This window comes from Scyliorhinus canicula, chromosome 6 (genome assembly GCF_902713615.1).
Source record: "Scyliorhinus canicula chromosome 6, sScyCan1.1, whole genome shotgun sequence".
NCBI lineage: Eukaryota > Metazoa > Chordata > Chondrichthyes > Carcharhiniformes > Scyliorhinidae > Scyliorhinus > Scyliorhinus canicula.
In genome coordinates this window covers 220572985-220599209 of record NC_052151.1, presented here as the reverse complement: position 1 = coordinate 220599209, position 26225 = coordinate 220572985, and the positions used below count along the sequence as shown (strand labels likewise).

At 46.5% G+C, this 26225-nt stretch overlaps 1 protein-coding gene across 1 annotated transcript in view; it reads right to left on the bottom strand.

Annotated features, from left to right (window-relative positions):
* Positions 1-6489: 6489 nt before the first annotated feature.
* The window catches only part of LOC119968036 (M1-specific T cell receptor beta chain-like), a 40298-nt gene continuing 20562 nt past the window's right edge, over positions 6490-26225 (bottom strand). The window contains exons 5-8 of the mRNA XM_038801139.1: positions 25692-26027; positions 17310-17327; positions 10339-10448; positions 6490-6912 (exon numbers count right to left, since the gene is read on the bottom strand). Of these exons, the coding sequence (XP_038657067.1) occupies positions 6880-6912; positions 10339-10448; positions 17310-17327; positions 25692-26027 (497 nt within the window). The 3' untranslated portion in view covers positions 6490-6879. The remainder of the gene's footprint in view (positions 6913-10338; positions 10449-17309; positions 17328-25691; positions 26028-26225) is intronic.

Here is a 26225-nt window from a genome sequence, read left to right as displayed (position 1 = left end):
TATCGATTATCGATGAAAACCTGTCGTTGTTACGTGGTTTGGTCTCCATCTCACTTTCGGCACAACACAAAGTAGTTGACTGTGAATTTATTTCAGCATTGGTCAACTTTGGCTTGCCTTCGGACAGGCGTTTGGTGTGTTTTGAACATTCCTCTCAAGGTTCTCCATTTAAGCACCCATTCAATTGCCATGTCGCCAATTAGGTGCGCATGCTGTCATTATCCATTCCGCATTCCTCATAATATTAGCACCTGTTCTGCTACTTCTCGACCTTAAAGTAGTATAAAGTACTCGTGTTTTTGTTCTCCATACAACTTATTTTGTCCCTCTGTACACGTTCTCTGCTATGCAATTCCTGATGTATCTTTCAGCTCAGTATCTGTTGTGAAATTATTGGTCATACTCGCGCCATTCTTTTAAGTTTTCCTGAATTCCATATATTTGCTCCGTATTTCAAATTTTCAGATTTACCTGCGAAACTGTATCTATTAGAAATGCAGAATTATGGACATTTTAAGGGTATTTGGTGGTCATCGAGCTCATCCATTCTTAAATGGCCGAAAGTGAAGCAATCAGCCTAATCCCACTCTACAACACTTGGCCCACAGCCTTGTAGATTACCACACTTCAAGCCTAAATGGAGCTCCTTTAAATGTTTTCATAGATTCACCACAATCCTTTCATGCAGTGACCTTCAGATTCGCACCATCCTCCTTGTCAGAAAATGAAATTGCCTTTAATGTACTCTACACCTCTTCCATAGTTGCCTTCATCTGTACCAAATACTGCACTGAACCAAAGGGAATATTGTCTTTTTCTCCATTATATTAGGCTTCAAATAATTTTTATATATTTCAGTTAGGTCTCACTTCAGCCTCAACTGATCCAATCAAAATGTCTTTAATCTAGTAAATTTTCTAAAATTCTCGAACCGAGGCAACATATTCCTCATTCTCCTTTTACCGATGCTCTTATCATAAGCGGGGTTATTGTTATTGTTAGAGCTAGAGTTATTGTTGACACCTGCGCAGCATTCCTGGCCTTCCACGAATGCAACACTGGCTCCGCATCTGGACTGATTCAGTGACTGTTGAGGGGCTAGTACCGGTGCTAGGTGGAACACAATCAATTCCAATGCGAAACGATCCAGAATTCAAGGGATTCACCATTGATACTCAGGAAGTTGACAAACTGCAGACGCATATAGACGTCACTCATCACGCATATCATCCCAGCCAATAAGATGGCAACACGACGCATGGCCGCACGATTTACAGGCGCCGAGCTGAAGACCTGCTGGACGTGATGGAGAATAGCCAGGCCACCCTGTACGTCAGCCTGCAAGGATGCTGCCAGCCGCCGCCGTTCGATGTGCCTGGGCGGAGATGGCCGAGGCTGTAAGCGCTGCCAGCAACAACATCTGGACTGGTCAGGAGTGCCGCAAAAACTGGGCAAACTTTTCTGGTCGGCCAGGTTGAAAAGGCAACACAGTGCCCCAAGCACTAGCCACTGTCCCAACCATCCATATGTGTAACGCCCTCTCCCACCCGGAGGGCTGGCGAATCCCTATCCTGCACAACATGTTAGCACCCATACCGGCCTCCCCTGGAAAGGTGCCCTGAGCACTCAGGCGACTCCCTGGGCCACATGCGTTGACATCTAACACTGTCGTTATCCGTACCCCATGCCCCGCTCGCCAAGGAGAACGGCACACATAACCGCCGGAGCCGGGAAAACTGGAGGGGGTCGGATCTGTGGTCCCACACGTGACTAAGCAGAGGGCCCTGTAGGTGGCCATTGACCCAGTGGAAAGGGATATTCCCGGGATGGATACTAGTCATGGACGAGGAAGTGTGCCGCCGCTGAATTGCCGTTCCCAGTGACACGGAAATCCACCCTGGCAACACCACCACACAAGACTCTCTCCCCCATCACCGCCCCCACACCACTCCCGCCCAACCCTCACACCACATCAACCTCACCCCCATCCTCACTCCCAAAACCCCCCAACAACCCCACCTCCTCCAACTGGCGGTCTAATAGTGCATCTTGTCTTGTGTCTTGCAGGACCTGATCGTGATGGAGCAGCACCGCCTCCCCCAGACAGTGCACAACTGGAGACCCCCCTTCCCGTGTGCGAAGCAGTGATGACGAGAGCAGGAAAACAAGGAGCCATATTCGTGTAACCCAGGACACCCGGAGCTCCTGTCCGAGGATGACACTGATTTACCCTCACAGCTGTTTGCAATACCCTCCACCTTCCCAGAGACACTCGCTTCGGTTGTGCACTTCAGGGAAGAGGCTGCTGGGACAGTTTCTGGTGCGAACCCCAGAGCTAGTTCGTTGCATCATGGGGAAGGTAGGAACGGCTGAGAGGGCGGACTGTCCGGAGAGAATGCTTCCACTTGTAGGTAAAACAAGAACCCGAGGACACCATCTGAGACTAAATAGACGATCCTTTAAAACAGAGATGAGGAAGAATTTCTTCAGCCAGAGGGTGGTGAATCTGTGGAACTCTTTGCCGCAGAAAGCTGTGGAGGCCAAATCACTGAATGCCTTTAAGACAGAGATAGATAGGTTTTTGATTAATAATGGCATCAGGGGTTATGGGGCGAAGGCAAGAGAATGGGGCAGAAAATATCAGCCATGATTGAAAGGCGGAGGAGACACGATGGGCCGAGTGGACTAATTCTGCTCCTAAGTCTTATGGTCTTATTATCTTCTGGGATGGACAGTCGGATCGATTGTCGAGATGCTCTCACAGAGTGAGGTACTACATTAAGTGTTGTTGGCGAGCATGCGGTACCTGCAGGCGCATTTGGAAGAGTCCAACCACGTACAGGAACCAACACTGCACGAATGGCTTCCACGTTAGAGACATCGGGTCGAGGGTGTTTACTATGGATCGCATGTCCAAGATCTGAGGCATTCTGTGGATGCGCTGGTGGAGCCCTAAGTCACGTTTGCGGCCTCAAAGGGATCCATGAGCGAGGACCACCTCGAAATTGCAGCGGCCCTGCTGAGCACAACCCAGTCACAGCGTGCTGTGGCTGGAAATATTGGCGTCATTGCCTAGCGGCTGGCCAGTGCAGCAGAGACAGAGGGAGGGGGCCCAGTCCCGAAGGGAGAATCACGGTCATTGGCTCATGTGACACAGACGCAGAATGTGGTGGTTCATCAGTGAGTGACGTGGTTGAGACCCTTGCCGAGACCAGAGCGGGTCTCCACGCTGACTGAGTCATGTGGAGACACAGAAGATAGCTCTACTTGCACCCTTGCCCCGTGCAGTTGACCAGGGACAACCACCCACCTTGACGGAAGAGGTGCTGGTGACTCCTGCAAGGGAGGTGTCAGAACACTGCAGCACTTTTGACTCCCCCTTCTGTCCCTGGCGCATCTGGATGGCTGCGGGCTGAAGTGGGTAGTATTCGCCAGCTGGTACAAGCAAGCAGCAGACGGGCCCTTCCAGGCCGGTCGCCCCATAAGATGGCTGCCAACGGCGATCCAGGTCGCAATGTGGGAAACATAGCATGTTGCCTCCACTTCTGATGCACAATCGGGGGATACAACTAGCCGGGGCATTAGGTTCCGTCAGACCAGAAAGTTAGGCACTAGTTAAGTTGGCATGGGTGCAGGGCACAGTTCAGTTCCAGGGACTTGGGAACGACTCTGTCAATCTTGCTGCACATTGAACAACTGTACACAATGTTGGAAGCTGCCTGTGTGCTGCGTCAGATGGGTATGACCCTCCCTACCTCCAGACCGTCTTGATGGCTTGGGGCTTTCTTTTGTGTAAGAATGCAGTGTCTATTTCCCTGTCCACTTGCACCCACTCAATAGCCGCTGTAACTGGAGGCGATTAGAGCGTCCAGTGTGCTTCTGCCTTCGCGCTCACGTCACATAGTCTCTCATGCCTGCCACAGCCCCATATCCTCACATATCCATACCGTCCCCTGCATCCTTTTCATCGAACGAGGACTAGTGCACAGCCTCCTCCTCCAGCAGGTGAACCCTGTGCTGAATGATGTTGTACGGGATGCAGCAGACGGCCAGAATGAGGAATGCCCTCTGAGCGACATACTGTAAGGCCGCGCCAGGGTAGACCAAGCACCTGGAACACATATTCAGGAGGCCGAACCACCGCTCACTCACGCCCTTGGTCGCTGCAAGTGCATCGTTGTAACGGGTCTGGGCATTGTTCTGTCACCTCCGGATAGGTGTCATGAACCATTCCCACAGTGGGTAGCCTCTGGCTCCCAGGGGATACCCCTAGCCGTAGGGGAATCTTGAACATGTCTGGAGTCATTAACTATGCCAAGGTGAAGGCGATGTGTACACTCCTCAAATTTTGGATTCGACGTCCGTCATGCGTATCGGATTGTCACGTATCAGCTGAACATTCATTCAGTGGAAATTCTTTCGGTTTGTGTCATCTGCAGGTGTTCATTGTGAGATCTGCATCGCCCCCTGCACACGGGGTATCCCGTATATTGCAACGAACCACGCTGCCCACGCATCCTTGTGGGCTCAGTTCACATTGAAATGGATGTAATCTGCGTGCTGGACATATAGCGCCCCCGTGATGGCGCAGGTAAAGCTGTGCATCCAGCTCTGTGAGATCCTAGACATCGCCACTCGATGCCTGGCAGGACCAGTGGTGTAAAGGCTCAGGGCCACCATGGTCTTGACAGTCACCAGGAGCGGGTACCTTCCCTCATTCCCCAATGCTGCTCAGCGACAGTCTTTGATGGCATGCTCGACCCAGCAGGTCTTCGAACGACAGATGCTACCGAGACAAATGAGGCGCCATGCAGCACCCCCTTTGCTCCTCCTCTGCGGCCTGTTGGGGTGTTGGTTCTCCATCCAAGATGGTTGCCTCCTGTTGCTCTGGGGCATGCTCCATTGCTGCATGCTCTGTTGCAGTTTCCAACTCCTCGTGCAGTGCCAGCTCGTACAGCTGCCGGGGTATCCCAGGGCTGCGGCGACGAGCAGGAAGGTCACATTCGCTGGTTAAATGTCTGAATTAATTGTATCCAGGGAGTGAAAGGCAGATATGTGAACATGATGCGCAGCCTCTTGCCCAACCAGATCCAAATGGCTACAGAGTGGGCGAAGCGAGCACTGTCTCTGCCCCCCTCATGCCCCTCCGATCAACACACCCCTGTGCCTGTCAGTGCACGACACTTGGGAACGCTGACCATGACGCCCATCCGTGCTTCGACCGGTATCGTCAGCTGGAGATGTCATTGCCAGTGTTGTGCTCCATGGCTCCCACCCGGCAAGTGGTAGCCGAATGGGTGGTGGGGGATATGGCGGATGGTGGGGTGCGGGGAGTGCGAAGTGCGGTAGCCTATATGACCAGTGCATCGCTGCACAACAAGAGGCAAAGGTAGGCGGTCAGTAGGGTGCACATCAAGGAGGCCAAAGCATGCCGGTCCATGCCTGGTCCCTACTTCAGTCCTGCAGTCACACACTGCCCTTCTGCCCCGTCATTGTCCTCCCGGGCCCTGGTAGCCCCATCCCCACACCACAGCCAGCCCAGCCAGTGTCCGGCTGGCAGCCGACGGTTGCACCTCTCTGTCTCCTACCTCTTCTCTCCCTCATCTGCCACGATTCCGGATTCACGATTTTCAAAAGCAGAAGTGACCTGTGACGTCGGAAATTCGGCCTATTGAAGGCAGAGAATGGTAGCGGCCCTGGAGATTACCAGTTCCGGATTGCTAATAATATGCACAGAGATTTCACTAAATATGGGGCTGGATTCCCCACTCCCCGGTGGAAAGCCGATCCGCGGGCAGGTAGGGGGCCTCACTCTTGGTTGGGACACTGTGGCTGGCGGTGTGGGACGCACGAACTGCCGAAGGGAGGCATTACCTTTGCAGGCCAGATCTGCGGCTGAGTCTGCTGCAGGCCGACGCCATGCATATGCGTGGCCACGGAACGGGAAGTGATCAGTGTCCTATCGACAGCTAGGCCTGAGATCTCTACGCTGCCTCGCTGTTAGCCAACAGCAAAATGGGAAATCGGTGGCCAATTTACGCCGGTTTTCCTGGCGTTGTCGAGGCCTTGGAGAATTGCGATTTGGCATCAAATGGGAGCCCACAATTTCGGCCTCCGTGACAATTCTCTGCAAAATCGTGTTCCGCGATTTTGGTTTCGCCCGCAAGAGAACGCCGCCTCAAAGAGTTCCACAGCATAAAGCCCAGAACTGAAAGGAATAATCCAGTGGTTGCTTAATCGTTAAATTACAAAGTTCCAGCACTTCATCGTACCCCTTATATTATATGCCCCATATGGCAAAGCATCTATGCTAAATGTCTTATAGACCTCTTTATCTACATGTTCAGCCACATTCACTGATTGGTTATGTTCTCTGGCATAATCTGTTGTCCTCCAATGTTTCGAGACATAGTTCTCACAGGTAGAATAATTCTTACAGGAGCCTCAATTCTTACAGAAAATGTACAGAAATTACACATCTTCAGAATATGGTATTTTAGTAGATTTTTATTCACACTTGAAATACGTATTTAGAAGATTGGGAGGAAAATGTACAAGAATTGATAAATTTAACAATTTATCTTCTTCTAAAAACAAATGAACACAATGAACAACTCAGCTTGCCAACTATAAACTGTCACATGATTTAAACACAAAGTGAAACAGAATATCTAACGCTTTATTCCGCCAAATATGCGATATAACAATTGCCTTCGACCTTAGGAACCTTGCAGGAACCTTCTGTTGCAGAACTCTAACAAACCAATACAAAAGGACAGCATATTAACACTGTATTTAAATCATTGCCGCCTTCTTTCCGATCAGTTTGCGAACATGATGCGAAGAATGTTCTCTCGCTTACTTTCTGTCCTAGCATAGCTAATCGAAGTGTTTTGCCAACTTTCCCGAACACTGGAAGATACAAAATGAGGGAAAGAGTTTGAGTGAGTAATGGAATATTTATTTGACATTTGCGCTGACAAAAGATGCTGACCAGTAGTCATAGATTTACCATAATTGACGTAAGATCCCGAAGGACGCAAGAGGGTTGTTAGGTATTTGTTTATATCAGAAGATGTTGAGAAATCGATGCTGCTGCCTGAAATAACGGAAGTAGTAGATTTAATGCAAAATCTCAAAGCTAAACGAGATATGCAAGGAAGACTATACGGGCAAACCTTGCAGGATTTTATGGACAATAAAATGGGTGTCAGGGTAAGCTGGAGCCGGAATGATACAGAACTCTATGGTCGGCAAGATGGCACAGTGGTTAGCACTGCTGCTTCACTGCGCCAGGTTCCCAGGTTCCTTCCCGGCTTGGGTGACTGTCTCTGTGAAGCCTCCACTTTCTCCCCGTGTCTGCGTGGGCTTCCTCCAGGTGCTGCGGTTTCCTCCCACAAGTCCCGAAAGATGTGCTTGTTTGGTTAATTGGACATTCTGAATTATCCCTCAGTTTACCGAACAAGCGCTGGAGTGTTGCGACTCGGAGGCTTTCACAGGAACTTCATTGCAGTGTTAATTTAAGCCTACTTGTGACAATAATAACTTTTTTCATTTATTATTATTTGTCTGGGTTATCTAGGTTCAAAGGCAGACGACATTAATGATCATCGTTTGCCTTACCGAGATCTGCCTGGTCCTCTCTAGACCTCATTCCTTCTGATGCATCCACGCTGTCTGTTTTATTGTCTTTTCATCTGACTCTCATTAATGCACTTGGTCTCTCATTCAACATTCTCGTCTGTATCGGACACTCTACCTATATTTCTCCCACAATTGTTTTCTCCTGTTATCCTTCTCTCTCCACCTCACTCACAAGTTCACAAGACATAGGAGCAGAATTAGGCCATTTGGACCATCTAGTCTGCTCCGCCGTTCGTACATGTCTGACCTTATCCGGGCCATAGCTTCAACTTCCCACCAGTTCTCCATAACCCTTGAACCAATTACCAATTAAAATCTGTAAGTCCTCCTTAAATGTACCCACTGACCCAGCAGTTGAAGAAACCACACGACTTCAGCATGCTGACCAGCAAGACCTCTTGTGAGTGAAAAGTTATGTTCTACTTGAATTAAAGTATAAACATGTTCTTTTCATGCTGTAGGCTCCAGCTAAATGGCTGAGAAGCCCTGGCCTGTTTGAGGTGGTCTCTGAAATGTTTACTTTGAACTCAGTATGCTCTGTTTGTTCATTGAGAGTAAAATGTGAAGGAAGATTACCTCTTTCATCCGATAACTTCCATACTTTCCTTCTTCATTACGCGATTTTCCCATGCATACATATATCTCTCCATCTCTGTTCAATTCTCTTGATTCTCTCTCGGTGTCCCCAACTTTCCTTACTTTCTTCCTCACGCTCTCCCTGTCTCCCTTTCTCATGTTGTTGATGAATTCTTCACCTTTTGGTTCTACCCTTGTTTTCTCAATTTTATTCACGCTGTCCAAATTCTTTCAAAACGTACATCTGACATTCCTTCGCTCTTCTCTTTCCCTCTTTCTCTTACTTCTTCCTCTGTTTCCCTGTCTTGATCTGTCATATGACTGACCCCCTCTCTCCATTTCTTTCATTTTTTTTACTGGATATTAATGGAAGCTTACATAGCTTTTAAGATTATGTCTACATCACATTCTCACTGCCCCTTGTCCTCGTTCCCTGGCTTGTTGCGTATGTCATTCCAAAAATCTCTCCCGCTCTTATTCTGCCTCTTTTCTATCTGGCTTCGTGTCTTTTTCTGACCTTGTCGTCCAGGTTTGATCCTTTTCTGTCCTTTTTCCATTTACTCTCTGTTTCCTCCTCTCTCTCTCTCTCTCTCTCTCTCTATATATATATATATATATATATATATATATATATATATATATTCTAGTTACAGTTGTAAATACAGGGATAATCGAGGAACCTAAGGGCTGGTTTGCCTCAGGTCGACAGTTGGTAAATTATTGGAGATAATTCTCGGGGACAGGACTTATAACCATTTGAAAATAAATGGACTCAGCCATAGACAGCACGGTTTTGTGAAGAGGCGGCCGTGCCTCAGTAAGTTAATCGAGATTTTTCAGGCGCTGGCAACGAAAATTTATGAGTGGACGGCGCTGGATGTTGTTTACATGGACCGCACTGAAACCATTGGCAAGGTGCCTCACAGCAGACTGGTAAAGAAGGCGGAGTCACATGAGATCAAAGGTCAGATGTCAAGATGGATACAGAACTCTCTGGGTCACAGAGGGCAAAATGTAGCAGTAGAAGGTTGTTTTTCGGAATGGCAGGTTGTGACTAGTGCTCTTCCACATGGATCTGTGCTGGGGCCTCTGTTGTTTCTAGTGTACATAAACGACTTAGATAAAATGTAGCTGGTCTGATTAGTATGTTCACGGATGACACCAATGTTGATAGCATGGCAGATAGTGTTGAAGATTGTCAGAGGGTATAGCAGGACATAGATTCGTGGAGACCTGAGCAGAGAAATGGCAAATGGTGTTTAAACAAGACAAATGTGAGGGAATGCATTTTGGTAGGTCGAATATAGAGGAGAAATATCCTGTAAATGGCAAAACCTGAGGAATAAGGAAGGTCAGAGAGATCTGGACATTCAGATCCACAGATCTTCGAAAGTGGCAACACAAGTGGACAAGATGGCCAAGAAAGCCGACGGAATACTTGCCTTCGTTGGACGGGGCATCGCGTAAAAAAACTGACAAGTCATTCTACAGTTCTATAAAACCTTCGTATGTCCGTAGTTGCAATATTGCGCACAATTCTGGTCGCCAGAAGGATGTGGAGGATTTGGAGAGGGTACAGAAGAGGTTTACCAGGATGTTGCTTGTTCTGGAGGGTGTTCTCTCTGCGCAGAGGCTGAATGCACTCGGATTGTTTTAATTAGAACGACGGAGCTTGTGGGCTGACCTGATAGATATCTACATCATTATGAGGGGCATGGTTAGAGTGGATGGGTAGGCACTCTTTTCCCGTGTGGTGGGGTCAGTCACCAGGTTTAAAGCCCGTCGGGCAAAATGTGGAGCGAGGAGTGAGGTAGTTTTTATACATAGTGGGTGGTGAGTGCTTGTAACGCGTTGTCAGTGAATGTTGTGGAAACAGATATTTTAACGGCATTGAAAAGGCATCTCTAGAAATTCATGGATAGGATGGGTATAGAGTGATACGGCACTAAGATGTGCTGAGGGGTTGGCTAAGGATGTATCATAACCAGTACAGGCTTGGAGGGCCGAAGGGCTGTTCCTGTGCTCTATTGTTCTTTTTTACTTTGTTGACGGTTGGGAAGAACGAATGGGGTAAAAATTGCACCTTAGCAAGGCATTCATTCTCAATACAACGCATACCTTCACCTTCAGCAACAGGATGATGACCGTAGCCATATACAGGATACTCTTCGAGATGAGTAATGTGTAGGTCGTTTTCGCCATAACTTGTTGCTTCCGTACCCGTTCCGCTGAAAGCCAAACAAACAAAATGTAACATAAAATAATCAGTTGTCTGAAAACGGAACTCCCAGCAAATTGCAGCAGTCCAATATCAATATGCCTTAAGTCAGCCCATGTGCTTTGCGCCGCCTTAAACAGACAAGAAGATACAAAGAGCTGTCCAAGGAGAATTTGCGATGCAATTTGAAAGATGCAGATAGTCGAAGGGGCCCTCAAGAAGGAAAGAATAGTGGGCATGACCGGCAGACTCATTGGTGTTCATTGAACAGGAGACAATGATAATTACAAAGCTGCGTCATTGCCATCTGAATTCACTCCTACCGTAAAGGACCAGTCAAGAAAATAAGTAGGAGTAAGGCAGTTGGACCATCGAAACTCTTCCACCATTTAATAAGAGTGCGGTTCGTTTACTTTGCAATTCAATTTTCCAAACATAATCCCGATATTCCGTATTTCTCTGTGTGTTAAAAATGTATCTTACGTCGTCTTAACTATTTCGGGCAGCACAGTAGCACAAGTAGATAGCACTGTTGCTTCACAGCGTTAGGATCCCAGGTTTGATTCCCAGCTGGGTCGCTGTCAGTGCGGAGTCTGCACGTTGTTGCCGCGGCTGAGTGGGTTTACTCGGGGTGCTCCGGTTTCCACCCACAGCCCAATGATGTTCAAGTTAGGTGGATTACATGGAACAGTACAGCACAGAACAGGCCCTTCAGCCCTCGATGTTGTGCCGAGCAATGATCACCCTATTCAAACTCTCGTATCCACCCTATACCCGTAACCCAACAATTCCACCTTACACTACGGGCAATTTAGCTTGGCCAATCCACCTAACCCGCACATCTTTTGGACTGTGGGAGGACACCGGAGCACCCGGAGGAACCCCACGCACACACGGGGAGAACGTGCAGACTCCGCACATACAGTGACCCAGCCGGGAACCGAACCTGGGACCCTGGAGCTGTGAAGCATTGATGCTAACCACTATGCTACCGTGCTGGCCATGCTAAATTTCCCTTCATGTCAAAAAATGTTCGGAGGGGTTATTGGGTTGCGGGGATAGGGTGGAAGTGAGGGCTTGGGTGGGTCGGTGCAGACTCGATGAGCCGAATGGCTCCTTTTGCACTTCATGTTCTCTGTTCTATACCAATGAGCACGCAGTACTTTCTGGTGTGGAGAAGTCTGAAGATTAATCCTTTGAGTTAATGAATTTCACATGAGCTCAGTTAGACATTGACGATCCTGTGTTTTGATGCCCCAATTTAGCATACCGTTAAGGTCCTAGGAACAGCATTATATCCAGTGATCTTTCGAACGCATTATCTCACCAGGAAACTAATTTGTCTCAATGGTGTAAAATTCTGTGGGCCAATATTTTGGAAAGGCGTAAAGGTTTTGGAAGTGACCAAAAGACTTTCGGATTAATGAAATACATAATGTCTTAAAATTTGTGTGATGAGTGGAGAATCTGTCACGTTTCACCTTCATCAGGTTAAGGGATATCAACCCAATGCATTCAGAATTATTTACGCATTCGGCAAAAGTGACGGGCATGATACAATTATGTCTATAAGGGCTGGGTAAACAGAGGAAGCGGATTTAAGGCACTCAGTAAATAATTGAGGCAGGAATGCAATATATTTTCTTAACACACAAGGTTGTATTTAACTGTAAACATGTATTGAGAAACGTTTTGAGATCAGTTTCCACAGGGCATTCTAAATAGAAATTGAGCATGAATTACCAGAAAGCCAAGATAATCGTTTTGATGAAAAGCTGGGTCATAACCAAAATTGCATAGTACTCTGAAAAAAGCTAGAACAGGCATGGCCAAATGCATGTTTCCTTTCTGCTCTGTGGGAATGTGTCCCCCCCCCCCCCCCAATACATTTCATGTCTTTCATTTAATGCTACATTGATGGTACTGAATCGAGTAATAAACACAAAGTAGACAATTCAGCATGTCATATCTGGTCCACCATTCAACCATAATAAGGTAATTGCAGCTCAATTTCCGAACTCCATTTACCAGCCATAACACATATCGATTCATACCTTTGACTGACAAATATCTATCGATCTTACATTGAGCAATAACAATTGAAGCTTTGCGCAGGGTGAAGTCGAGACATCCTGAGTGAGACACATCCAGAATGGGAATTGCAACTTGGTAATTTGATGCAATGAGGTAATCAGGAAAGGTAAGTGGTAACTCTAATTCTTCTGTTTTCAGTTAAAAGTGCAGTGTATAGTTTCCTGTCTGATTGGCTGAAGCTGCCCCACCCTAATTGCTGAGAGGCAATTATCGGTCAGTCACCTGAGGCCTGTTGTGGGACACAAAGGTGCACATTATATTCTTCTCTTTGAAACTGAAGTAATGTGAGTCACCCTGGTTAGCTGAGGTCTGTATAAAAGACAGACAGAAAGCGCACTCATTAGGGCAGCACAGTGGCCTCGTGGTTAGCACAGCTGCCTCACGACGCTGAGGTCCCAGGTTCGATCCCAGCTCTGGGTCACTATCCGCATGGAGTTTACACGTTCTCCCCGTGTCTGCGTAGGTTTTGGCCCCACAACCCAAAAATGTGTAGAGTAGGTGGATTGGCCACACTAAATTGACCCTTAATTGGAAAAAATAATTGGGTAATCTAAATTTATAAAAAAAAAGAAAGCGCACTCATTAAGCTTTGCGCAGGGTGAAGTCGAGACATCCTTAGTGAGGCACATCCAGAGTGGGAATTGCAATTTAGTAATTTGGTACAGTGAGTTAATTCGGTGCAGATTGGGACAGGTGCTTTTTCACTACTATTTTGTTCCCTCTTTTTCTTCTGGCCTGTAACATTTAATCTGCAAGGAGAGAACCAGAGAGCATCTGAATGCCCGGGAAGGTAACTGATTTGTATTTATTTTGATTTTGATTACCTTTTCAAATTGTGTGTGCGGGGGGGGGGGGGGGGGGGAACTGAAGTGACATCACAGTAAAGCTGTGACCTGAGTGGCTGGTTGGGAATCTACGCTAAATTAAAAAATTCAACATTAAACTAATTAAACATAATCACTTAATTACTGATTTATAATTTAGAGGGGTATCTGAGCCAATGATCGGAGAGTACTGTATTTAGCTTTCACATTTATAGTAGAAATCTAGTGCTAGGAAATATATAGTTAACAGCAACTTCGAAAAAAAATGTTGAAATGTAATTTACTAATTAATTGACGCAATGTCAATTGGAGGGCTGCAATGCTCTGACTGTGAGATGTTGCTGGCTTCCAGCGTCCCGGATGGCTTCATCTGCAAAACGTGCACATAACTAGAGCTCCTCACCGACCGCATGGTTTGATTGGAGTAGCAGTTGGATGCACTTAGGAGCATGCAGGTGGCGGAAAGCGTCATTTGTTCGCAGTTATATAAATGTGGTCACACCCAAGGTGCAGGCAGAGAAATGGGTGACTACCAGAAGGGGCAGGCAGTCAGTGTAGGAATCCCCTGTAGTTGTCCACTTTCTCGAACAGGTATACCCCTTTGGATACTTTCGGGGGGGGGGGGGGGATAGTCTATCTGAGGAAAACAGCAGCAGCCAGAGCAGTGGCACCACGGCTGGCTCTGATGTTCAGCAGGGAGGATCAAAGCGCAGAAGAGCAATAGACATTTGGGACTCTATAATCAGGGGCTCAGATAGGCGCTTCTGTGGACGTGAAAGAGACTCCAGGATGATATGATGCCTCCCGGGTGCCAGGGCCCTGGATGTCTCCGAAGGTAGCGGCCATCCTGAAGGTTGAGGGCAAACAGGAAGAGGTCGCAGTGCATATTGATTCTAACTACATGGGCAGAGGGGGCATGAGGCCCTGCAGCAGGAATTCAGTATGTAAGTGCCTTTGAGGCTAGAAATAGGAAGATAGAACAGCTATATACGTGGCTAAAAGCTGGTGTAGGAGGGATGGTTTTCATTATCTGGACCACTGGCAGCTCTTCCGGGTCAGGTGTGACCTGTATGAGATGGAGGGTTTGCATCTAAACAGGAGAGACATAAATATCCTGGCCGCAAGTTTTGCTAGTGTCACATGGGAGGGTTTAAACTAGTACGGCAGGGGTGAAAGCATTGAGGGGGAACTAGGGAATAGGGCCAGTTTGGCTCTGAGGAACAGCAGACAGGGAGCAGTTGCTAAAACAGCGGGTCTGGTGGCCTGAAGTGCACATGTTTTAATGCAAGAACTATTACGGGTAAGGAAAATGAACTTTGATCTTGGAACTTTGAGGTTGTTGCCATTACAGAGACCCGGTTGAGGGAAGGAGGGATTGGCAGCTAAACGTTCCAGGATTTAGATTTTTCAGGCGGGATAGAGGTGGAAGTAAAAGGATTGGAGGAGTTGAGCAGCTGGTTGGGGAGAATATGACCGCTGTACTACGGGAGAACACTCAAAGGGCAGCTTTATGGGTAGAGATCAGGAATCAGAAGGGTGCAGTCACAATGTTGGGTGTTTACTACAGGCCTCCCAAATGCCAGCAGGAGGTAGCGGAGCAGATAGGTAGACAAATATTGGAAACGAGTAAAAAAAACAGGGTTGTTGTGATGGGAGACTTCAACCTCCCCAATATTGACTGGGACTCACAGTGCAAGGGGCTTAGACGGGGCAGAGTTTGTAAGCAGCATCCAGGAGGGCTTCTTAAAACAATATGTCGACAGCCCAACTAGGGAATGGGCTGTATTGGACCTGGTATTGGGGAATGAGCCCGACCAGGTGGTAGAAGTTTCAGGAGGGGAGCATTTCGGGAACAGTGACCATAATTCAGTAAGTTTTAAAGTGCTGCTGGACAACGATAAGAGTGGTCCTAGGGTGAATGTGCTAATTTGGGGGAAGGCTAATTATTACAATATTAAGCAGGAACAGAAGAACCTAGATTGGGGGCGGATGTTTGAGGGTAAATCAACATCTGACATGTGGGAGGCTTTCAAATGTCAGTTGAAAGGGATTCAGGACCGGCATGTTCCTGTGCAGAAGTAGGGTAACTGGCTAACCGATAGAAGTCAGATAGTGGTGGTGGATGGCAAATATTCAGCCTGGAGCCCAGTTACCAGTGGTGTACCGCAGGAATCAGTTCTGGGTCGTCTGCTGTTCGTGAGTTTCATAAATGAATTGGATGGGGGAGTTGAAGGGTGGGTCAGTAAATTTGCAGATGATACGGAGATTGGTGGAGTTGTGGATTGTGAGGAGGGCTGTTGTCGGCTGCAAAGAGACATAGATAGGATGCAGAGCTGGGCTGAGAAGAGGCAGATGGAGTTTAACTCTGACAAGTGTGAGGTTGTGCATTTTGGAAGGAAAAATATGAATGCGGAATACAGGGTTAACGGTAGGGTTCTTGGCAATGTAGAGGAGCAGAGAGATCTTGGGGTCTATGTTCAAAAATCTTTCAAAGTTGCCACTCGTGAATAGAGCTGTGAAGAAGGCCTATGGTGTGCTTGCGTCCATTAGCAGAGGGGTTGAATTTAAGAGCCGTCAAGTGATGATGCAGCTGTTCAAAACTTTGGCAAGGCCACATTTGGAGTACGGTGTGCAGTTCTGGTCACCTCATTTTAGGAAGGATGTGTAGGTTTTGGAATAGGTGCAAAGGAGATTTATCAGGATGTTGCCTGGAATGGAGAGTAGGTCTTATGAGGAAAGGTTGAGGGTGCGAGGCCTTTTCACATTAGAACGGAGAAGGATGAGGGGCGACGTGATAGAGATTTATAAGGTGATCAGGGGAATAGATAGAGTGGACAGTCAGAGACGTTTTCCCCGGGTGGAACAAACCATTACAAGGGGACATTAATTTATGGTAAATGTTGGAAGATATAGGGGGGATGTCAGAGTTAGTTTCTTTACCCAGAGAGTAGTGGGGGCATGGAATGCACTGCCTGTGGAAGTAGTTGAGTCGGAAACGCTAGGGACCTTCAAGCGGCTATTGGATAGGTACATGGATTATGGTAGAATAATGGAGTGTAGATTAATTTGTTCTTAAGGGCAGCACTGTAGCATTGTGGATAGCACAATTGCTTCACAGTTCCAGAGTCCCAGGTTCGGTTCCGGCTTGGGTCACTGTCTGTGCGGAGTCTGCACGTCCTCCCCGTGTGTGCGTGGGTTTACTCCGGGTGCTCCGGTTTCCTCCCGCAGTCCAAAGATGTGCACGTTAGGTGGTTTGGTCATGATTTATTGTCCTTAGTGTCCAAAACTTCCCTTACTGTTGGGTGGGGTTACTGGGTTATGGGGTAGGGTGTAGGTGTTGACCTTGGGTAGGGTGCTCTTTCCAAGTGACGGTGCAGACTCCTTCTGCACTGTATATTCTATGTTAATCTATGATTAAACTAGGACAAAGTTTCGGCAAAACATCGTCTGCCGAAGGGCCTGTTCTGTGCTGTATTTTTCTATGTTCATCTACTGAAATGTTCATCTCGAATTATTAGACAATGCCCACGGGACCAATGTTTCTGCCAATTCCATAAATTATTTCAATGTATTGATAGCATGGATATTTATCCTCGTCTATTCCAAGAACTGCAACCATAGTTTATGTTGTCTCGTTTCACAATGGAAGCATTGCTGTCCAAATATCATACGGGTAATCTATGTTACGCTCTGTGCAAGGTCATCATATTCGTCCGAATGCATGATATTCAGGGCAGAATATAGAATGGCAAGTTCTGTATAATGAGATCACATGATTTTGAAGCCCATGCACTGTAGCGATTGGTTAAAAAGTTCAACGATACGATTAACATTTTTAATTTTGTTTTTTCATTTGCCCCCAACATCCGATTAATACATAAGTATGCTCCTGTGTGTATGAGAGAAAGACAACTACATATCAGTGGAAAATATAGAATATTTAACATTCTTACCATTTCCTTCACATAGACCTGTAACAAATAAGAAAATAGGGATCACGCTCATTATTTATGGATATAGCTTCCACAGCACAAAGCATGATACGATGATAGAAGGCACTTTACGCCATTAATTTGTTTACAAGGCTTCAAGGCGCAGACAGTAGTGCAAAACATAATATTTAATCTCAAGACTACATGAACACTTGTGTAATATCCAGAGAGCTGCTGATAAAATATAAGAGCAAAACACTGAAGATTCGGACAGAAAGAATTAAGACAAGTAATGCACGTTAAATTACGCAGTTTTGAAGCGGTTACAAAGCTGGCTGGTTTACTTTCATAATTTACAGCACCTAATTCATTTTTTCTAATTAAGGGGAAATTTAGCATGGCCAACTTACCTACCTTGCCCATCTTTGGGTTGTGGCGGCGATTCCGACGCAAATAGGGGAAGAATGTACAAACTCCACACGGACAGTGACCAAGAGCGGGGTTTGAACCTGGGACCTCGTCACCGTCAGGGATCAATGGAAACCACTGCGTGACCATTCTGGTCTTACTCCGGTGCACACAATTAATGCACCATATTTAATCCTGGCATTTTGCCTTTAGGCATTACTTTTTTTTTAAATGACATTATGGGGAGTTGCAAAGAACTACCAGCTCGACTGTAGCTGTAGTATTGCGTCCAATTCTGTGCATTGCACTATGAAAATAACTGAAGACTTTAGAGGTGGTAGGAAAATCACATTAACTATATTCCTTTAAGGTTTCATCTGTGGGAAGTGCACCCAACTCCAGCTCCTCAAAAACCGTGTTAGGGACCTGGAGCTTGAGCTGGATGAACTTCGGATCATTCGGGAGGCAGAGGGGGTCATAGATAGGAGCTTCAGGGAAGTAGTTACACCAAAGACTGGAGATAGCTGGGTAACTGTAAGAGGGACTGGGAAGAAGCAGTCAGTGCAGGGACCCCCTGCGGTCGTTCCCCTGAGTAACAAGTATACCGTTTTGGATACTTGTGGGGGGGACGACTTACCAGGGGTAAGCCATGGGGTACGGGCCTGTGGCACGGAGTCTGTCCCTGTTGCTCAGAAGGGAAGGGGGGAAAGGAGTAGAACATTAGTAATTGGGGACTCAATAGTCAGGGGCACAGATAGGAATTTTTGTGGGAGCGAGAGAGACTCACGTTTGGTATGTTGCCTCCCAGGTGCAAGGGTAAGTGATGTCTCGGATCGTGTTTTCCGGGTCCTTAAGGGGGAGGGGGAGCAGCCCCAAGTCGTAGTCCACATTGGCACTAACGACATAGGTAGGAAAGGGGACAAGGATGTCAGGCAGGCCTTTAGGGAGCTAGGATGGAAGCTCAGAGCGAGAACAAACAGAGTTGTTATCTCTGGGTTGTTGCCCGTGCCACGTGATAGTGAGATGAGGAATAGGGAGAGAGAGCAATTAAACACGTGGCTACAGGGATGGTGCAGGCGGGAGGGGTTCAGATTTCTGGATAACTGGGGCTCTTTCTGGGGAAGGTGGGACCTCTATAGACAGGATGGTCTACATCTGAACCTGAGGGGCACCAATATCCTGGGGGGGAGATTTGTTAGTGCTCTTTGGGGGGGGTTTAAACTAATTCAGCAGGGGCATGGGAACCTGGATTGTAGTTTTGGGGTACGGGAGATTGAGAGTATAGAGGTCAGGAGCACAGATTTGACTTAGCAGGAGGGTGCCAGTGTTCAGGTAGGTGGTTTGAAGTGTGTCTACTTCAATGCCAGGAGTATACGAAATAAGGTAGGGGAACTGGCAGCATGGGTTGGTGCCTGGGACTTCGACGTTGTGGCCATTTCAGAGACATGGATAGAGCAGGGACAGGAATGGTTGTTGCAGGTTCCGGGGTTTAGGTGTTTTAGTAAGCTCAGAGAAGGGGGCAAAAGAGGGAGAGGTGTGGGGCTGCTAGTCAAGGACAGCATTACGGTGGCGGAAAGGATGCTAGATGGGGACTCTTCTTCTGAGGTAGTATCGGCTGAGGTTAGAAACAGGAAAGGAGAGGTCACCCTGTTGGGAGTTTTCTATAGGCCACCTAATAGTTCTAGGGATGTAGAGGAAAGGATGGCGAAGATGATTCTGGAAAAGAGCGAAAGTAACAGGGTAGTTGTTATGGGAGACTTTAACTTTCCAAATATTGACTGGAAAAGATATACTTCGAGTACATTAGATGGGTCGTTCTTTGTACAATGTGTGCAGGAGGGTTTCCTGACACAATATGTTGACAGGCCAACAAGAGGCGAGGCCACATTGGATTTGGTTTTGGGTAATGAACCAGGCCAGGTGTTAGATCTGGAGGTAGGTGAGCACTTTGGAAACAGTGACCACAATTCGGTGACCTTTACGTTAGTGATGGAAAGGGATATGTATACCCCGCAGGGCAAGAGTTATAGCTGGGGGAAGGGCAATTATGATGCCATTAGACATGACTTAGGATGTGTTGGTTGGAGAAGTAGGCTGCAAGGGTTGGGCACACTGGATATGTGGAGCTTGTTCAAGGAACAGCTATTGCATGTTCTTGATAAGTACGTACCAGTCAGGCAGGGAGGAAGGGGTCGAGCGAGGGAACCGTGGTTTACCAAAGAAGTGGAATCTCTTGTTAAGAGGAAGAAGGAGGCCTATGTGAAGATGAGGCATGAAGTTTCAGTTGGGGCGCTTGATAGTTACAAGGAAGCGAGGAAGGATCTAAAGAGAGAGCTGAGACGAGCAAGGAGGGGACATGAGAAGTCTTTGGCAGGTAGGATCAAGGAAAACCCAAAAGCTTTCTATAGGTATGTCAGGAATAAAAGAATGACTAGGGTAAGAGTAGGGCCAGTCAAGGACAGTGGTGGGAAGTTGCGTGTGGAGGCTGAGGAGATAAGCGAGATACTAAATGAATACTTTTCGTCAGTATTCACTCAAGAAAAAGATAATATTGTGGAGGAGAATGCTGAGACCCAGGCTATTAGAATAGATGGCATTGAGGTGCGTAGGGAAGAAGTGTTGGCAATTCTGGACAAGGTGAAAATAGATAAGTCCCCGGGGCCGGATGGGATTTATCCAAGGATTCTCTGGGAAGCCAGGGAAGAGATTGCTGAGCCTTTGGCTTTGATTTTTAGGTCCTCATTGGCTACAGGAATAGTGCCAGAGGACTGGAGGATAGCAAATGTGGTCCCTTTGTTCAAGAAGGGGAGTAGAGATAACCCCGGTAACTATAGGCCGGTGAGCCTAACGTCTGTGGTGGGTAAGGTCTTGGAGAGGATTATAAAAGATACGATTTATAATCATCTAGATAGGAATAATATGATTAGGGATAGTCAGCATGGTTTTGTGAAGGGTAGGTCATGCCTCACAAACCTTATCGAGTTCTTTGAGAAGGTGACTGAGGGTAGACGAGGGTAGAGCAGTTGATGTGGTGTACATGGATTTCAGTAAAGCGTTTGATAAGGTTCCCCACGGTCGGCTATTGCAGAAAATACGGAGGCTGGGGATTGAGGGTGATTTAGAGATGTGGATCAGAAATTGGCTAGTTGAAAGAAGACAGAGAGTGGTAGTTGATGGGAAATGTTCAGAATGGAGTTCAGTTACGAGTGGCGTACCACAAGGATCTGTTCTGGGGCCGTTGCTGTTTGTCGTTTTTATAAATGACCTAGAGGAGGGCGCAGAAGGATGGGTGAGTAAATTTGCAGACAAAACTAAAGTCGGTGGAGTTGTAGACAGTGCGGAACGATGTTGCAGGTTACAGAGGGACATAGATAAGATGCAGAGCTGGGCTGAGAGGTGGCAAATGGAGTTTAATGTGGAGAAGTGTGAGGTGATTCACTTTGGAAAGAATAACAGGAATGCGGAATATTTGGCTAATGGTAAAATTCTTGGTAGTGTGGATGAGCAGAGGGATCTCGGTGTCCATGTACATAGATCCCTGAAAGGTGCCACCCAGGTTGATAGGGTTGTGAAGAAGGCCTATGGTGTGTTGGCCTTTATTGGTAGAGTGATTGAGTTCCGGAGCCATGAGGTCATGTTGCAGTTGTACAAAACTCTAGTGCGGCCGCATTTGGAGTATTGCGTACAGTTCTGGTCGCCTCATTATAGGAAGGACGTGGAAGCTTTGGAACGGGTGCAGAGGAGATTTACCAGGATGTTCCCTGGTATGGAGGGAAAATCTTATGAGGAAAGGCTGATGGACTTGAGGTTGTTTTCGTTAGAGAGAAGAAGGTTAAGAGGTGACATAATAGAGGCATACAAAATGATCAGAGGGTTAGATAGGGTGGACAGCGAGAGCCTTCTCCCGCGGATGGAGGTGGCTAGCACGAGGGGACATAGCCTTAAATTGAGGGGTAATAGATATAGGACAGAGGTCAGAGGTGGGTTTTTTTACGCAAAGAGTGGTGAGGCCGTGGAATGCCCTACCTGCAACAGTAGTGAACTCGCCAACATTGAGGGCATTTAAAAATTTATTGGATAAGCATATGGATGATAAAGGCATAGTGTAGGTTAGATGGCCTTTAGTTTTTTTTCCATGTCGGTGCAACATCGAGGGCCGAAGGGCCTGTCCTGCGCTGTATCGTTCTATGTTCTATGTTCTATATGGAAAATTCCTTCAGATTGGAGAGGAAGGATCTGCCACCTGTGTAGCAGATTTTGCGAAGCAGACGTGGGATATACTTGTGCACAGTCGCGAACTGTTAAGTTTAGCTATCTGGAAACATATCCCATTAGCCAGATCGTGGGAAAGCAGAGGCACCAAAATAAGATGATTGGAAAAATAAAAAATATGCTACGCGGGAGAAAGGGTTTTAAACAATGATTTCTTTGGAATTATAGTGCACTTCCTGAGAGGGTTGCTTAAATAAGCGTTGCAATTAGCTTTCAAATTACAACTGTATAAACAATTCTAATGATAAAGGTGCAGACAGTAGTGCGAATTAGTACGAATAGGTTTTAGGAGTGACAGTGTGGCATGGATAGGGTTAAGGGGTTGGAGAGTTTCGCATGGATGGGGTTTAAAAAGTGGGTGAATTTCACAGGAATAGAGCTGCAGGAGTGGGAGAGTCTCACATAATTGGTGTAGAATGTGAGAGATTTTCACATGAATAGGGTTAAAGAATGGGAGAGATTCATAGAAATATGGTAGGGAGTCGGAGGGTTTCACTTCAATAGGGATAAGGAGTCGGGAGTTGCAATAAGCCGTTTGATGAGCTGCTGGAGACACGATGGGCGTAATTCGGGGCTGCACTATCCTCCGACATTACGTGGTTATATTACGGATCCGATTTCGACAGATTATTTTATAATTTGCATGGATATGGACAATGATGGCTTAACTAATTGAGATGATTAAAAATAGGTAAACGACTTCATCCAATTGATTGAACTACATCCTTTCCGTTGCTGCCGCCAATCCGTAACAAGGGGTGTTAACTGGAAAACTGGACCGAGGCCGTTAAACAAAGCTAATCGCACGTTGTTAAACATGGATCGTGAAAGTCTTGGTCTCTGGTCTCCCAAAGTCCAGGTGTGAGTTTGGATGAATTGAAATTTAAAAATGAGTAGGATGGACAAATTTGGCCAGCTGAATAGACAATGTCGTATATACAATACAGCGTTTGGTAATGTGAAAGGTTAAGCATTTCAACACGGCTTCTTTGTGTGTTCACATGATGCACACATTCGCATAAATTGGGCAAAGCAAGCACACTAAAACCGATTGAAATAAAATATAAAACCTAGGCCGTATCAAAATATTTCCTCTAAAATACTAAACGCAATCAATATGCACTATACGAGTTAAATTAAGCAAACTGTGACCCATTTTGCACAAGAAAATGTTGCCATAAATGCCAAAAGGCTTGGTTAAAGAAATAGGGATTAAGGAGCCCTACTTCGCAGCAAATAAATACCGATTCAATTTACCAATGAATTTCTTGTCTCCTGCATCTCGTCGCCTCTAATAGGTCCTACTCAGTCTCATATGATCATATTCCTCATTTCATTATTTTCCTGATTCCTTTTATGTGAACTGGCATTGCATCCCCATTTTCTTTTTTTGCCAAATCTATTTACCTCTCCCTCTGCCTCAGGCAAGACGGCTAATATTGCATAGAGTACTCCCGATTGAGTATTGGGCTGGAACGATGGCTCACTGGTTAACAAAGTCACAATATCACAGCGTCAGAGACCGAGGCTCAAATCCGGCCTTGGGTGCCTGTCTGTGGTGAGTTTGTACTTTCTTCCTGTTTTCTCGGTGGGATCCTCCGGGTGCTGGGTCATCCCACAGTCCAAAGCTATGCTGGCTATGTGGATTGGCCATGCAAAATTGACCCTCAAGGGAAGAGGACGGGGCTTTGTACTCAGGTACGTCGTTCTTTCGCAGTGATGATGCAAACATTCTAGGTCTTGTATGGTTCTTTATATAACTTCCTAATTGTTTACTGCATCTGCATGGCAATCACGTACATAGAAAAAGTAAAATAACCTGTGTTATTGTCACACTGCAGTGAACGTACTCTGAAAACCATGCATGAATCATCCTAACCTCTCTCCGATGAAATAACATTCTGATTTTCCAGTTTTCCTCGGAAAGTGGATAACTTCAAATTCCTCTGGATGATATTTCATCTGCCATAGTCTTTGCTGCTCACTAAACCTGGCCCTTTGCAACCTCTGACACGGTCGAAACATGTCATGTTAGGTGCATTGGCCATGCCAAATTACCCCTTCGTTTCAAAAGACGTACAGATTAATAATAAAAATCTTCATCTGTGTCACAGATAGGCCTACATTGACAGTGCAATGAAGTTGCTGTCAAACGCCACTAATCGCCACACAATGGCGCCTGCTTGGATACACTGAGGGAGAATTCAGAATGTCGAATTGAGCTAAGAAGCACGCTTTTCGGGACTTGTGGGAGAAAACGAGTACCCGGAGGAAACCCACGCAGAAACATGGAGAACGTTCAGACTCTACACAGTCAGTGGCCCAAGCCGGGAATCGATCCCGGGTCCACGGAGCTGTGGAGGAAAAGTGCTAACCACTGCGATACTGGGCTGGTGAGGATACGGCCATCGGGCGGGGTAGTGGGCGAAGGTAGGGTGCTTTATCATGGGTCCGTGCCAAGTCGATGGAACTTTCAAAACGTTTGCCCATGCAGACGTCATTGAAACGTAAAATAGGGCGGGTGTGTGTTGGGGGTGGGTGAAATCCAGCAACACCATCCAGTACCAACCTCCATATACCCACATGGTACAAAAGCTGAATGAGCACTTATGCAGAGGGGCTCACGATGAGTCGGTCGAATTTAGCCATCAATCTGTGTGCTGCTCAGGAGACATTTTAATCACAACCAAATTCCGGGCACTTGATTATATGAGATTCCTCAATAGTTAACCCCAATTTTAAGCTCCACACGTGTTGTCTCTATTTGTCAGTAATGTCGTTACCATTTGAAAGTGAAAATCAGCTTGTTCCTCTCTACTTCAATATAACTGTATACTTTGCAAATAGTATACCCTTCGGTAAATAATCCAAATACATTCTGGAAGTCCGTTTGAATGTATTGCCACTATACCATTGGGCTAACCGTTCCAGATAGTTGCCAGTGGCATTAAAAGATGCTCCCGCTCTCCCCCAAAATGTCGCACTGGCTAGTGTGCAATTCACCGTTCTGTTTGGGAACACAGATTGACGCATGCCCACCCCCCCCCCCCCATTTTAGTAGTACCAATAGCTCCCTATCTGCCATGTGCAGACTGTTCAAGGTGTTAAAGGCACTGCTCAATCTTCACTCAGTCTTCTCCGCCGAAGTGGGGTATATTGTTCTTGATAACTGAGATGCCTCTGATCTTTGAAGAATTCTGGTTAATATTATAGTATTTAATATTTACACGTACATATTAAAATGTGATGCTGAAAATTCTATATATCACTGAGACAGCGGCGCTGAGGACTCGGGATGGAATCCAGGTCCTGGGTCATTGTCCGTTTGAAGTTTGCACATTCTCCCCATGTCTGTGTGGGTTTCACGGCCACAACGCAAAAACGTGCAGGTAAAATGGATTGGCTACAGTAAATTGCCCGTTAGGTGGAAACAAAATTATGATTGGGTACTCTAGATTTATTAAATAGAAAGAATTGCAGACATTACTACGCTTGAGGACGGGCCAGTGTTTTAGAAACTGTAAAGGCTAGGGGCTGGAGACTCCGGTTTCGGAATTCTCGGTTGCGCCGACAGTCCATGGAATTCCAACAATGGGAAGCCTCCCATTGGCAGGCTGGCGAGACTAACAATCCCGCCATAAGTTTTTTTCCTTTTATCTTTATTCGGATTGAGTGGAGTAATATTATCTATCAGGGCTGATTCCAGAAACAAAAGGCACTCACCGGTCATACTGCTAATCTTTTTCTCGGCATAAACCTCTTCCCCGTCTTTATTGTAATGAATCACTTTGCATGAAAACTCCTTGCGTCCCCATTCTTCAAGCGGCACAGTCGCCCGACTGGTCGCACTGTAGAGGCCGTTCGTGCCCTTTTGTGGCCTGTCAGTCACCACGTACTTCTCCTCGACCTCCTCGCCGTTCGCCGTCCAGGAAAACTTCAGATAGTCTGGGAAGAATTCATTGGCCAAGCACACGATAGTAGCTTTCTTGCGTTTGCTGATCTCTTCTTCCGACGGGTCAAAAATGGTCACCTTGGGGTTCTTGACTTCCTGACCTGCCTCTGCAGAAAGGGGAACGAGGGGCAACAGACGAATGTGTGTTAAGAGGTGGGGAGAGTCAAGTTGGGAATGTTAAATAGGATTCTTTAACCGTCAAACCAATTTCGGTTGGTAACTATCAGTTTTTTTTCATTAGTCGTGATTAAATTGCATCACAGTAAACCTTGATCCCACTGCACCCGAAGAGCAGGCCATGATCA